Raw genomic sequence first — 14,192 nt, 5'->3', positions numbered from 1 at the left:
GATCATTTTGGACGCATTACACTAAAAGAAATGGGCACTTAATTGAGACATTACTTGCGTAAAAAAATACAACAGAATTATTTGGATCCCTAATCTTTTGGCGACAAAAGGCAGCAATGAGTTGGAGAAAGGCATATAGGCCAAAAAACCTGAAGCCACCATTCCGAGGGGTTTCCAAATCAATAGCCAGTAAGCAACATACAAAAATCCATAACAAAATACAATTGGTAATAAAGGCTAATACATATTTAGTCAGACATCTGCTAAACCATAAGACAGCCACAGACAGACAGAGAAGGGAAGAGAGGGGCCTAAGACTTTTGAGTATAAAATGGCTAACAATTGCTATTTACAAAAGGATGCCTTTGGTTTACTCTCACTCATTCCAAAGATTTAAGAAGCCTGAATAACGCCGCCGCTTCTCTGATCCGAGAGAATTCGATGCAGAAAGCTTGAACTTCGATGAAAAGATCTTTCACTGCCAACCAAAACCAAATCGAGGTTAAACTAATACAAAATCGAGGTGCTTACAAAACGATTAACAAGCTGATACGATGTAGAATTGACATTAAAATGAAAAGAAATGGAAGGCAAGAACTAAATTATAACAATCTTAACAGGTCATTCAAAAAACTGCACGTTTTTGCACACTGAAAAAGCCTACTCTCTGCTTGAAAATAATAAAGGCGTGCCTTCATAAGAGCTTTGAACCAAGCTATCCAAAGAGATCCACTCTTATTGACAGCTTATGCAGATGTTATATGGAAGGACTGTTATCCAAATACGACTAAATTCTTCCTCTGGGAAATCCCTCACAAAGGCTATTGCTACCGACCGAACATATTCTACACAAATGTATGCCTTACGTGGCTATCCCCCCAGCTGAAATGCCCAGAGACACATTTTCCTTCATTACCCATTTGTTTGGTTTTTTCTGAGGAAGATTTTAAACTGCTCTGGCTGGTCTATAGTTCTAGCATTCGACATGAAGGATTTTCTCGCTTACACCCTCTTCAGACGCCTCATTAATGAAGAAAACTGTCTATATGTTTAATGAAAGCACATTTATGGTGGTCAACAGCGGTCTACGGCAAGCAGCTGTTATTAATAACTCATGAGGTTGTGACACTGTAACCTACGGGGTTGTATTAACAACTCCAAGATATTGGTTACATAGGGACAAACGTGGATTTGGGTTCAAACCCAAGAACACCGACTTTATTTTGATACAGGTAGCAAACATCAAAATACCTATATGATCCAGCATGCGGCACATATCCATGACGATTCTCACATCACGCAGGAGATTATACTTATTATTTCATAATTCTAGACTTTTCCAATCACATTCCAGTGTTTGTATCTCTAATTAGATACATAGATAGACGCAAAGATGTCAAAGGAAACTAAGGCTGCAGAGGAGATCACAAACCAACTACTATAGAATAGGATGAACTACATTCTTAGAAGTGAAGAATGCATATAATGACTTAAGTTCAAGCAACTGAGAGGACCTTACCATTGATGATGTTATTTCGAATTAAACTCTGTAGAAAAACACATACAAGCCGAACTAATCTGTTCTGCATGTACTTATCCTGGGGAAAAATAAGAAATAAAAAAGTTTAGTATCTTACAGATGTTTAAACTAAAATTCGTAAACCAAAACTAGCATATTGCAGTCAAAAAATTCCTCATCCCTCAGTTAAATATAAAAGACGTTAGAGACCCAAAACCACAGAGATGCCCTTACATAACAACAAAAGAACTTCAACATAAAAAAAAGAAAATAATAATAATAATAATGACAATAATTAAACTCTTGCTCTTGTCACCCATAGTGGAGTCTTATATACAATAATAGGGTCCCCTCAACAGTTTCTCACCAATATGATATTCTTCAGGTCGATCCAAGGTACTGTGCACATGCAAAAATATGGAAGGGAATGAATAGGAAACATTTCAGCCACAGTAGAGCGTTTGAGGAATTCAAAACTCCAGAAATTCTGCCGGTGTTCTGTCTCTAAACACTTCTGTTTGTTTTGCTTTTTTATTGACATCAACTGGAAAGTATTATGGTGATAGTTCTTGGCTTGCACTAGCCCCCCTATACATATTTTTCTATGAGCAACCAACCTTTTATTAAGTTAAAGGACCAAGTAGAAAGAGGATCCCCCACCCCACAGAAAAAAGAGTCCAACAAAGTGGAGGGAAGAACATCACTCGCCATTTACAAAAAAAAAAAAAAATTATTATGAAAAAAACCAGTTTTGGGACCAAAAAAAAACATAAAATTTACAAAATGAATTTGAATCAAGAGCCCATAGGGAAGCATTAAAATGCACTAAATTCAACATATCCTTCGATGATCTCTCCCTTAATATAACTTCCTATTCTTTTCCAGCGAAATAAACCATAAAATAGTAAAGAAACCAGCCTGCCAAAGATCAGCAACACTCCCCCTAAGAAGGGGTCATAAAAAACAAAAACCCTACTCCAGCACCTCATATACACTTGACACATTGGCTAAATTGAACCCCTACCAAAGGCTACTCCAACACTCATGATGATAAAAGGACACAACTACAATAAATGATTTAGGTCATCGAATTTGCTCTGATAAAGAACATATTAATTTGATCCAAAGACACAAGAGGCTATCCGCAAGCATAATTCTTCCCAAGAGGCAACCAACAAAGCAAAGGTTCAAGGGACGAGGATAGTCCCTTGAACTGTTAAGATCCTTATCGGCTTTCATCTCCAAAAACATAAGAAATAATAATTCAAATAAGAGATTTGAGTTCATAAAAGTATACATGTCTTCAAGGGCCAACACTTGCAAGATAAAAACTTAAAGCCTCAAATGTTGAAAACTCAAAAGTGTAGTAAAAGTACATACTTTAATGCCCTCACACGATGATATACAATTAGTGATGTACATGTGTATGAACTCAGAGGGAAGTTCAACAGCTGTCGTTAGCCTGTTGACAACTTCCATAGAGTGTAAACTCATGTCCATATTAACAAGCACAGTAAAGTACCTGCCATAAAAAGTTGTGATGATGAATACAGGGGAAATAGAAGTCCAGAAAGTAAGTATCTCAGGTCATAACCAAAAAACAAACCAACACATGGATTCGAATCCATACTCTGCAATTTCAGGGGAATTAATCAATTTCTTTAGAACTTCAACTGCAATAAGAGGATTGTTTTCCACCAATTCCTAACGATATGAAAAAAAATAATAAAAAGATGAGGCAGGAAAACATCTTTTCTAATGAAATCAACTACAAGGTCATCCAAACACATACAGGAAGCTTTCGGGGTGTCAGTCCACAATGATATACAAGCTTTGGGTCGTTTGCCAACTCTACCACCACTTGCTGGTTTCAATCAAAGAACAAACGTTGAGTCATTTCATCCTTTGGCATTTATTATGCAAGGAAAAAAGTTCATATGATAGTTAACAAAGTAACTGCAGAAGGACTTGAACCTCTTGTTGAGAAGGTATAAGAGGCCCTTTCAGAGCTTTTGCAATTAAGTCCCTCACAGCTGCGCCTCTACTAGTGTCAACACACATTCCATGGTCCCATAAAAGTTCATGACGATCGTCAAGGTTCAACCACACTAACTGCAAAGGGACTTTGCCAAGCACAAATCAGGTGTGCTCTAAAAACATATATTAGCTCAAAAAGAGAGTTAAAATGCATCTCACCTCTCCATTCTGTATCGGAAGCCTTGGTGGAAGAGGCCTAATCCACTCGGGACTTGATCCTTTAAGTGACAAATTGGACAATAACCCCAGCAATGTCTCATCTCTATCTCCAGATCCCAATTTAGGAACCACTCCAGGTAACAGGTCAAACCTAAGATGCCCAACATCATATAAATAAATAAATGAAAATAAAAGGTAGTGCAGAGGTTAGGTTTTAAACACATAAATCATTGATGTCAGAAGTCAAACAAGGGAGGAGAGGAAAACTCATACTCTGCCGAGTTTGCATCACAACCCAGTGGGACATCAGGGTCTGGAACCACATTTCTCACAGAACAATCTTTCAAAAAGCAATCAAACGATTGACCTTGAGCTTTATCACAAAACTGTTGCTGCAGTTGCTCTAGCTGAGGGAAAGCCTGAAAAACAAGAACCCTTTGGCCTCAACTCAAATAGATATTACAAATTTGATTCTCCCCACAATTGAACTTATGAGCAGAACTCTTGAGGGTTTTCCTATAGACAAATTAAAAGGGAAATTGTGTTCGTGTTGGTTTCCGTGTCTTACATGCAATGAAGGGTCGAAACCTTTAATGTAATCGGAAGCAGACTGTTTCAGGAACTGCAAGACAGACATCGTCATCATGATTAATATAGGGATTTATCTAACTAAGTATAAATAGAAAAATTATGCCTATTAATCCTAGTAATGTCATTTACTCCTCAATTAATAGTGATTCCACTTATTGGGCCTCCTACAAATTTCAAGGCTCAAAAGTGAGGAGTATTGAAGTATTGGCATAATTAAATTTGCTCTCACCAATCAGTTTAAGTTTTAAGACCAAATTTCACATGCAAGCTAGGTGGATAGCATTTATAAAAAAGATTTTTTTTTTTCATCAAGCATAAATCTGGAATAATTCATAAGGTAGTTGATATATTAAGTGGAAGATTTCAACTACTTCCCAATACAGGCTTTGAAATAATATCATTGATAACTTATCAAGATATAATCATCAAATGACTGATGGATTTTTTTATTTATTTATTCTAGAATGATTATTTATTGCTGCCCTATGCATACCTTCCACAAAAACTTGCAACAAATATATATGCTGAAGGATGGGGAGTAAACTTTGACCTTAATAATATATACATGTATGCATATATAGAGCAAATTATTTCTCAATTTTTTAAGCCACAATTAAGAAAGGATATCATCCACTGTATGCAGAGATCTTCTACTCCAGCATGTCAGGTGTCCAAGAGATCTTTGGATCATTCAGCCTTTCTTTAAATTTTTTTGTAATTCTTTGTAATCAATCTTTTGTAATCTTCAAAGATATTGTTAATCTTGAAGTTCTTTAGTTTATTTCTTAACCGAGAAGGGGTTATAGCTGGACCATTTTTAGGATAGTATTTTTCTGTTTTAAGCACTTCTTCAGCGTTAACTAGCTGAGTTGTGATGGGTGAAAAGGTATTTTGAACGAATTAAAATTGAAATTGTCTGTATGCTGGCACCCGTTTTCCCAGCATGAAGCTATGGTCAATAAAACATGAACCCTATCCCTATCCATTGACAATCAAGACAAAGATTAAAGCATATGTGATGTCCTTGTCATGGAGGCATGCCACAACCTTTTAGGGAAACCTGGGCAGTATAACTTACAAGCTATACAACGAGAGAAAGACAACACTCAGGAATTTCATTGGATGGGCAAGAAAGTGGTTCTTATACCACTAGGGAAGACATGACAAAAAACTGAGGGAGAACATCCTAAGAGCCAAGTCTTTTCAACTATCAAGGGCAAACATTTTTCAGTGTCAGAATCAAAAGAAACATGGGCTATGGCTATCAAATCAGAGGAAAAAACAGAGAATTCAATCCCACTAGACAGCAGCATCAGCATATTTTTGGAAGAACTCGAGCATTTACAAGCTGAACCAAATGGTCTACCCCATTAAGAACTATTCAGCATCAAATGTACCACAGTCCTAATGAGTCCAAGGTTATACAAGTACAAATTCTCACTGAAAAGGGGCACATACAACCGCACTTGAGTTGTTGTGCTGTCCCAGCCATTCCAACTCCTAAGAAAGATAAGATCACAACCAAGCATTGATCCACGGGGAGGTCATCATTTGAGATTACCTATACCAAAACTTCCACTTCTCCCTGTTGATCTCGTTACTGATATTCCTTCGCATGTGGATTTTAGTGGTGCAGCAGAAGAGGTGGCTAAGAAAATCGTCAAGTTGTCCAAGGATGCTCGTGACTAACATGAAAGATCAAACATTGTTCATAAGTGGGCAGCAGACATGCATTAGGAAATTTGGCCATGGTTCATTTGAAGAAGTTTTGACTGCCTACTGGTCATCATAACAAGCTCACTCCCAAAAAGAATGGTCTTATTTGCATATTTCAATGGATTGGTTCTACTGCTTATTCATGTAGCACTACCACCAACAATGACATCCACCTTACTTTTACATGGCCGATATTTTTTAACTACCATGCCCCTGACTGCTTGAACTCATGGTCGACTTCTTTTCTTCGACAGGTGGAATTGATGTAAAGATCTTTGGGATCTTCCAGATTTTCAGCAAGTATTTTTGTAATTCTAAGTGATCTTTCAAGATTCTTTTGTAATCTTCCAAGATCTTGTTAATCTTGGAATTGAAATTAGGGGTTAGCTAGACTCCTTTTAGGATAGTATTTTTCAGTTTTAAGCACTTTTTCCGTTAAGTTGTAGTCGGCAAAAGGGTATTTTAAATGAATTAGAATTGGAATGGTTTGATTCACACATTAGACTCTCGACACCTTTGTCTTGGCAGGGCCTCAAACACAAATTACAGAACGATTCCACTTTTGTTGTTGTAGATTGATATGGTAGGTAGTACCTTTTATTCCTTGCAAGAAAACAAATGATTTTGTGCATAAAGAAAATAATGAAATAAAAAGAACTATTTTTTTGCAGATATTGTTCACTGACAGAGAATCCCAAAAACAATTAGAAGGCATCATGATACAAAAAATCTTAAGCCATTCTTGGAAGAGTTTGTACAAATAATTTGATGACAAAATTATGTAAAATATAAACTTTAGTCCCAATGTTTGGTTATTTTCTTCAACCTAGCCCCACAGTTTAAACAGTTTAAGTCTCTCTTTGAGAATTATTTTCAACATTTCTTATGGAGTCAAATCTGGTATCTAGTGCTAATATATCGGCTTGGATAGCTAATCTCAACGAGGAATTAGATTGGAAGGAGAAACTTCTTTGTTAAATAAAGTTCGTTAAAAGTAAGATGGAGATTATTCCCAATACTTGATTGGGTTTTCAGAAGTTTACTCCAACTTCTATAGGCAGTTCGATATTAATTCTCTTGATTCAATTTGATGTATTAGTTCTTTGTGAGGTTTTTAAGTTTATCATACGTTATGGGTTGCAGTTTCTTTGTATTCCTTTACTTTTCCTTTCTCACTCCTTTTGGAGTTTGTATCCATTAAGCAATTTTCAATGAAACTGTTATTTAAAAAAAAAAAAAAAAAAGTATCTACAACAAAACTTATATTTAATTTTTTATTTAAAATAAAAAAGGACATTTGTCCTCTATCCTTGGGGGAAAAAAACCATGTGAACTCACAAAGATGAAGGAAAAAGGCCTAATGAGCAATGAGAACTCTAAAACTAAAGCCAAATTTCAACCCCAAATCTAGGGATAGAACAAACTGAAAAGCGACTAAGTTTTGAATCCTCATGCGAAGGTTGGGGAAATCAGCTCCCAGTGATAAACAAAACTCTAATGCATAGAAGAAATATGATGTTGCCAATAACTTCTACTATTTCTAATCCAGATGATTACTCATAATAACACATTTCCTATGATTTCCAAAATATCACATCTTCTTCCAAACCAGAAGGCACAAGAAATTCTTTTAAACAATTAAGAATATACTAAATATTCAACTAAAACCAATGTACTCAAATAAAAAGTTGAACCTCTTTGCCACCACTGGAGCTGTCTGTCGCTAAAAGCTGGAAAACAAATGCCCTCTCATATTTTTCAGCTTCCTCATCTGAAGCAGCCTGACACCCAATGCACAGCAGGAAAATTCACAATTACTAAAATTAACCTTACTCAGAAGGCAAAGGATAAGAGAAAAATCTTTTCTTTTTTTCTTTTTTTGGAAAGGAAATTAAACTTATCATTGATATTATAAAGTGGAAAGAGACTAGCACTCAAACATACAAAATTTCGAAAGAAAAAAAAGATGAAATAACAATAAGAAAGATATGAGAAATGATTACAACTGAAAGTGAGCTCAAGCCAAATAGGACCAAAAATCTGAATCTAAAAGAACAACAAAAACTTGGAAAGAGAGCATCATAAAGAAGCCATGAGACAAGTCGTGCCAAAACGAACAAGACAATGTAGCAAAACATCTAACCAAAAAACTAATAAGAGATAGTTAACTGCAGTAGACCATAAAACTCTAAAATTGGCATCATGAGAAGAATGATAATCGGACATGGGCTGGGTAACACCCCCTTTTGAAAACCACAAAGCAGATCAAAGAACCAAAAGGCAATACCCCACATACAAACGAAAAAAACAGCCACAAAAATTCCATGAGATTGCTACCAATTCTGACCAAACAAAGTAAACGCAGGAAACACAATTAAACTGTGACTTCCAAAAATCGAGTAGGAATTGACTGGCATCTGAAGACCACACGCTGCAACAAGAAAAAAGAATTTTGCTGGAGTTAAGGGAGAAGATACCGGTGGAGCGGCTGCTGCATTAGGCTATGCTAAAATTGACCCACTGGCTTCACTAGAAATAAATTAACGGTTAACAACTCTTTTCTCTACCCAACATTCTACATTTTAGGGAAACAAACCACCTACATAACCTAAAACCACACCCCTGCCCCACTAGAGCCTCTGAAGGCACCATCCACAAAAGATCAGCCACACTATGTTGAAAGATGAACATACTTGCTAAGCATCCCTCACCATTCCACTGTACCCAGCAACACCACATCCCCTTCTTTTTTTATATGAAACTTTATCCTATAAAATGATTAAAAAAAACACAATGAGGCCAGCCTAAGGGCAGAGAGGGTAAAAGGAAACCCCTCTCAACAGGAAACTATCAGAAAAAGGCTCTCCAATTTGTAAGGACCTATCCATCCAAATTAACCAAAGGATGGCTCCCACAATATATGCCCAAAGGGTCTTAGCCGTACCCTTAAAGGTCATACCATCAAAGCTTCTATCAGCCAAATTTACACTCTATTTAGTAAACAAAACAAGAGGCAAAGCTCTTTGAAAATAGAGATCCATTCCTTGCTAGCTTGGAGATAAAGGACCCGTAAGCTTCCACCATCCATTTAAGATGATCCACTCCTACTTGTAATTGTACCTCATCCAATTTTCCAATGAGGGTAGCCCAATTATCCATCTCTCAGTCAAACAAATTTCTTCTAACCCCCATGTCCCAAGTTTTTCGCCCAACAATCCAGAAAGAACGACGGTTGCTTCTTTCTTTGTAGTTATGGTGTAAATATCAAGGAACAAGGTAGAGGAACACGATCCACACGCATCTTCCCCCCCAAAAAAAAGAAGACTTGTTGGTCATTATAACTGTAAGCTTAGTGAAATTAAAGAGGCAACCTATGTTTTTTACGATGTCCATCCATAGTCGTCCCCTTATGTTTCCTTTGACAATTTTTCTCATACAACTATTCGAGTCACATCCACACATCCCCTTACTTCACTCCACCCAAACAATCCTCCCCCAAAGATTTACCAGCAAAATTCAAATGTTTCCTGCACAGCCGTCAATGTGCCAGAACTTTCTCACTGAGATACAAAGAAGAGTAGTTCTTACTTTCTAACAGAACAATCATTGAGATGCAAAATAGTGGAAAGCAACCAGTGTCGCACTCAATACCAAGGGCCTACTCAATGGAGGCCATGAAAAAGGAGTACCCTCATCCACGGTCTTTCCCTTAATGCACGAGCCACGCTGCACTAAAATAAGGACTAGTCCTTAAAGGCTTAAGTGCAAAGCACAAAATAGAAATCTATGAAAAGAAACTGGTTCTTTAAAAATAAAGAAACTAAGTTTTAATTAGAATAATTGATGAGGTCAATACAAAAAAGAAAGCAACAATTCAAAAGGGGCTTCAAAAGGTTAATAAGTACTATAAATCTACAAAAGGGGTTCCAATTCAGAGGTAAGTTTGTTCATAGTTTACAACTATATTAAATTGTTTAGGTTTTCCTACCCAAGGTATAGAATAGCATACATATACAATGGTGTCAAGCTGTTGAAGAATTAAATTGTTAAACACCAATTTGAAACTGAATGACATTAAGTTTTTTCAGTCAAAAGGTATAGAGAGAAGGAACTCAAAAATAACATGCTGTGACGAGACATAAGGAAGCATACTCACATTCACAATAAAAGATATAAACGGATTGGAAGATGATTTCTGCGAGGAATATGTCTGGTGAAGAATGGAAAATCCCACCAAACGTTGTGTGGCATGGAGCAACTTCTTGCGCTGCATTTTAGACCCATTAACCAATAATCCATAAAGAGAAAAAGCAGTCAAGCCTTCAACATTTAATGACTTCATGCAAAATATAAGAAAAACAAATGGAAATAAACATACCAAAGATGCAAGAATTCAAGCATCACTATGCAAACATGTTTCTATAGCGGGAATCAAGATTATATCCTAATTGTTCTTTTTGTTTTGGTAAGAATCACACTTTCATTAAGATGATGAAAGAATGTACAAGGGCATACAAAAAAAACCAATCCCGACAAAAAGGAGAAGAGTTTGATACAAGCTACTAAAACGGACTCCAATCTAAAAGAACAAGATTAAGCTCATAATTGAAAAAGAAGTCTAGTAACTGGCACCCGTAAGGAAGCATTAAATCTAGCCAACCCCTAAACATCCTCATTCCATCGCTGAATCTCTCTAAAAATTATATTATTCCTCTCGCTCCAAATGCCCCACAAAATACCAAGAAAGTTGTCCTGCCACAAAACTGTACCCTTCTCCTTAAATGGAGTGTTCAAGAGCACCTCCTCCTCCATCTGATTTCTGTCACCTCTATGCTACCTCCGACAAACCCCAAACAATCTCAACCAACAACTCCAAAGAAAGTGAGCGAACTTACAGCCCTCATAAGATATTATCAAAATGCTCCTCGTACCACCTATAGAGAATGCACCAATACAGGAACAACACTAGGAAAACGTGTCTTTGAACACGATTCATGGTGTTGACTTTGTCATGTAAAATTTGTAATTCAAAAAACTTGACCTTCTTTAGAATTTTAACCTTTCAAAGAGAGGCAAAAAAGGATCAACGGCAGGGGGGAAAGAAGAAGATAGAAGATGAAACAAGCAATGACAAGAGAAGCCCCTAAAGGGTCTGGGGCCCAAAACCTAACATCCCTTTTCCCAAGAACGTGAATTTATAGCTTGAAAAAGGGAAAGAAGCGCCATGTCCGCTACCTCACTATTCGTCAAAGGTCTTCGGAAACCCAAGGAGATGGAGGAGGAAGGATTTGAGAAGGTAACATAGAGGCTACCGAATATAACCTCTTATTCGAGAGGCGGTAAAACTATGGAAACAGAGTATAAAGAGACACTCCCCATCCATCAATCCTCCCAAGAATAAACTACGAACTTTTCCCAACAGAAAAAGTGAGAAATTGAGAAATAGAGGGAACCCATAAGAGATAGCTTTCCAGAGGCTTTTATAAGGGCTTCACAAACTACCTTCAACCCCCATCTCACCCGTCTATTCCCAAGCGAAGTCTCTCATCATGCTCTCAATTTTTTTACTAACCCCAAAAGGAATTCTGAACAAGGAGGTGAAGTAACTTGGTCTAAGGGTCCAAAATCCACAGGGAGATGAAGTTCGTGTTCTAATTGTCTCACCAGCTCACACTAACATAAAGAACAACAATGTGCACAAAAACAAAAGAACAGAAATCCTAGCATTCCTCTTTCAAGTGAAAAAGAAAGGCTCCATAATAATGATAAAACTACAAAGCAAACAAAAGGTTACTACCAAACATAGCAATCTATGTCTAAAAAAGAACTGCAAACTAAAACCATGCATAAGAGAAAACCCCACTTCCAAGAAAACCCAAAATATCTAAGACTAAACTAAAATGACAAAATAAGTAAATGAGAAAAATTCCTACACAGCGTGAAAACTATTGACGATTTAAGATACCTCTCGCTTGTATGAAACTCAGTGAACAAAATCTTCTGCTACGCTGTAAAAGTTCTATTTTCTTTTATACAATTGCATTAGTAAACAGGTTGTAAAACAACAACCGACGTTGTCAAGATGACTCGAATAAAAGAGATGGACTGAGGTTGAATACTGAAGAAATTGTTATAATTTACCGGATGGAGATTGGAAAACTATTTTGACACAGTTTATGTGGCCTCAAAATAGACCCAACGCAAAAAAAAAAGAAAATTTTTTTTTTAAAAAAAAGTACATATTACAATTGCAACACAGTTTATGCGGTCACAATTACATCGATTCAGGTTATACATCCATAGCGTGTATTAGAGCACGGTGCCACGGAAGCATGTAGTTACAGGTTGAATTACGAGAAGATTGAATTACGAGATTTGCAAATGAAGTACAACCCTAAAGCCGGTCGTAAAGAAATAAATCAGCACAAATCATACAAGAGTGAAATTAAGACAAAAGAAAGAAAGTTCATGGGAAGAGAAATTGAATTACCTCCAACAGAATAACGAGAGAATAACAAGCAACAAAGTGACGAGTGCGAGGGATCTTGGTGGTAAAATCGGAGATGATATCCAGAAATGTGCGGTGATCTCCTCCTGCTAGCAAAGAGTAGAGCGTTCGGGATTCATCCACCGTCAGGCTCATCATCATGCTTCCTCTCCTTCCTTCCTTGTTCGAGATTTTGAAGAACAACGCAATGGCAGGTGTAGAACAAATAGCGATTCGGACTCTCTACACAAAATTCCCTTTAAAAGTAAATCTTCGACTTATATAAGCTTTCTTTTCGTTTTCAACGAATAGTTTTTTATTTTATTTTTTTAATTTTATTATATTGTAAAAATCAAAACAATTATATTTTTTTTTAATGTTAATTATTGTTAATAAAAAAATTATTTATTAAATAATTATAGATTGATTTGTATTTGTTTGTAAGCTTTTAATGTCTACGACTGTATCAAATAATTATAAATTATCGATAAATAAAACTTTTACAAAAGAATTAAAAAACTGGACCACCCAACTCCAACTCAACCAAAAAATGGAGGATTTCATGATTTTGAAAAAATTCGGGTTAGGTTAGGTTACCAACCCAAACTTTTTGGTCCAAAAAAATTCCCTCAACCCCACCCAACCGGGCTCATGTACACCTTAATTACCATATTTTGCTTTTATTATTATTGTGGCCGTGTAAACTTGCACGTATCTGACTTTTTCGAATAGTATAGGCACGTTTTTTGTCACAAAGTTGAGGTGGGAGAGACTATTATGGCATGAGGATCCTTCGATTCAATTTTCCTTAGCAATTACCTAACAACAAATTTGACTCGGTGTGGCATTAGTCCTATGCGTCTCATATCAGCTAATTTAGGGAATGATTGTGAGTTTATAATAAATGAATACTCTTTCCGAAATCTTTTGGGAAAGCCCAAAGCAAAGCACCAGAGCTTATAGTGAACAATATCATACTATTGTGGAGAGTTCTGTTCATTTAATGACTCCAACATTTTTGGTGATGTGTTATTTTCGCAAATGAATCATCTCATAACCCCTTAAAAGGATTCTTCCATCTCGACCTTCCATCATCAACTTGAAGTCTTTCTGTTATGCGTTTGATACACACAATTGAGAGAGTAACCAATTCCAGTGATCATTGAGATATGGGAGCGAAGTATGCAATTGTATCAAAATTGTGCAAAAACGACACCAGAGTCATCAGATCATCAATGAAAAAGCAACGAAAAAGTCGAGGGTTCATTCTGCAGTTTCGGGTGAAGAAGACGAATCGTCAGGTCGAATATTCGGACTCGAGTACGATCCACGACCCGCACGCAGTTTCCAATCCAACTTTCACGACCCAAGTTCTTTACAGTCCAACTCAATCACGTCTCAACCCAACTAAGCAGTTTGAGTCCACTTGGTTCAGCCTAACCAACGACTTGTATACCCGCGACGACCCGTGCCTTCTTCGGCTGCACACATGCTCACCACATGATCTTTCCAATTGTGACTTGGCTTTGGCGTGTGTGATAGCTGGATTGGCTTGGCTCACATCTCTGTCGGCTCGATTTTGCGGCTCACTCCGAAATTTTAGGTTTTGAGAGAGGAATAACTAATCTAGAAACATAATAAACCATTGAAGTTAGAAGAGATTATTTCCCTTGTTGTAATGTA

At 36.8% G+C, this 14,192-nt stretch overlaps 1 protein-coding gene across 1 annotated transcript; it reads right to left on the bottom strand.

Annotated features, from left to right (window-relative positions):
• Positions 1 to 22: 22 nt before the first annotated feature.
• LOC111472362 (CCR4-NOT transcription complex subunit 11) lies at positions 23 to 12,770 on the bottom strand. Its single transcript, XM_023118042.1, has 12 exons — positions 12,513 to 12,770; positions 10,179 to 10,289; positions 7,717 to 7,803; positions 4,284 to 4,337; positions 3,989 to 4,134; positions 3,716 to 3,866; positions 3,494 to 3,631; positions 3,312 to 3,383; positions 3,150 to 3,223; positions 2,900 to 3,041; positions 1,520 to 1,598; positions 23 to 478 (listed from the first exon to the last, which is right to left on the bottom strand). The coding sequence occupies exons 1-12, from the start codon at positions 12,669 to 12,671 to the stop codon at positions 381 to 383; spliced, it is 1,311 nt and encodes a 436-aa protein (XP_022973810.1). The 5' UTR covers positions 12,672 to 12,770; the 3' UTR covers positions 23 to 380.
• Positions 12,771 to 14,192: the final 1,422 nt, after the last annotated feature.

The sequence above is a fragment of the Cucurbita maxima genome, unplaced genomic scaffold, assembly GCF_002738345.1.
Source record: "Cucurbita maxima cultivar Rimu unplaced genomic scaffold, Cmax_1.0 Cma_Scf00070, whole genome shotgun sequence".
Taxonomy (NCBI): Eukaryota; Viridiplantae; Streptophyta; class Magnoliopsida; order Cucurbitales; family Cucurbitaceae; genus Cucurbita; species Cucurbita maxima.
This window is presented reverse-complemented; position numbering and strand designations above follow the sequence as displayed.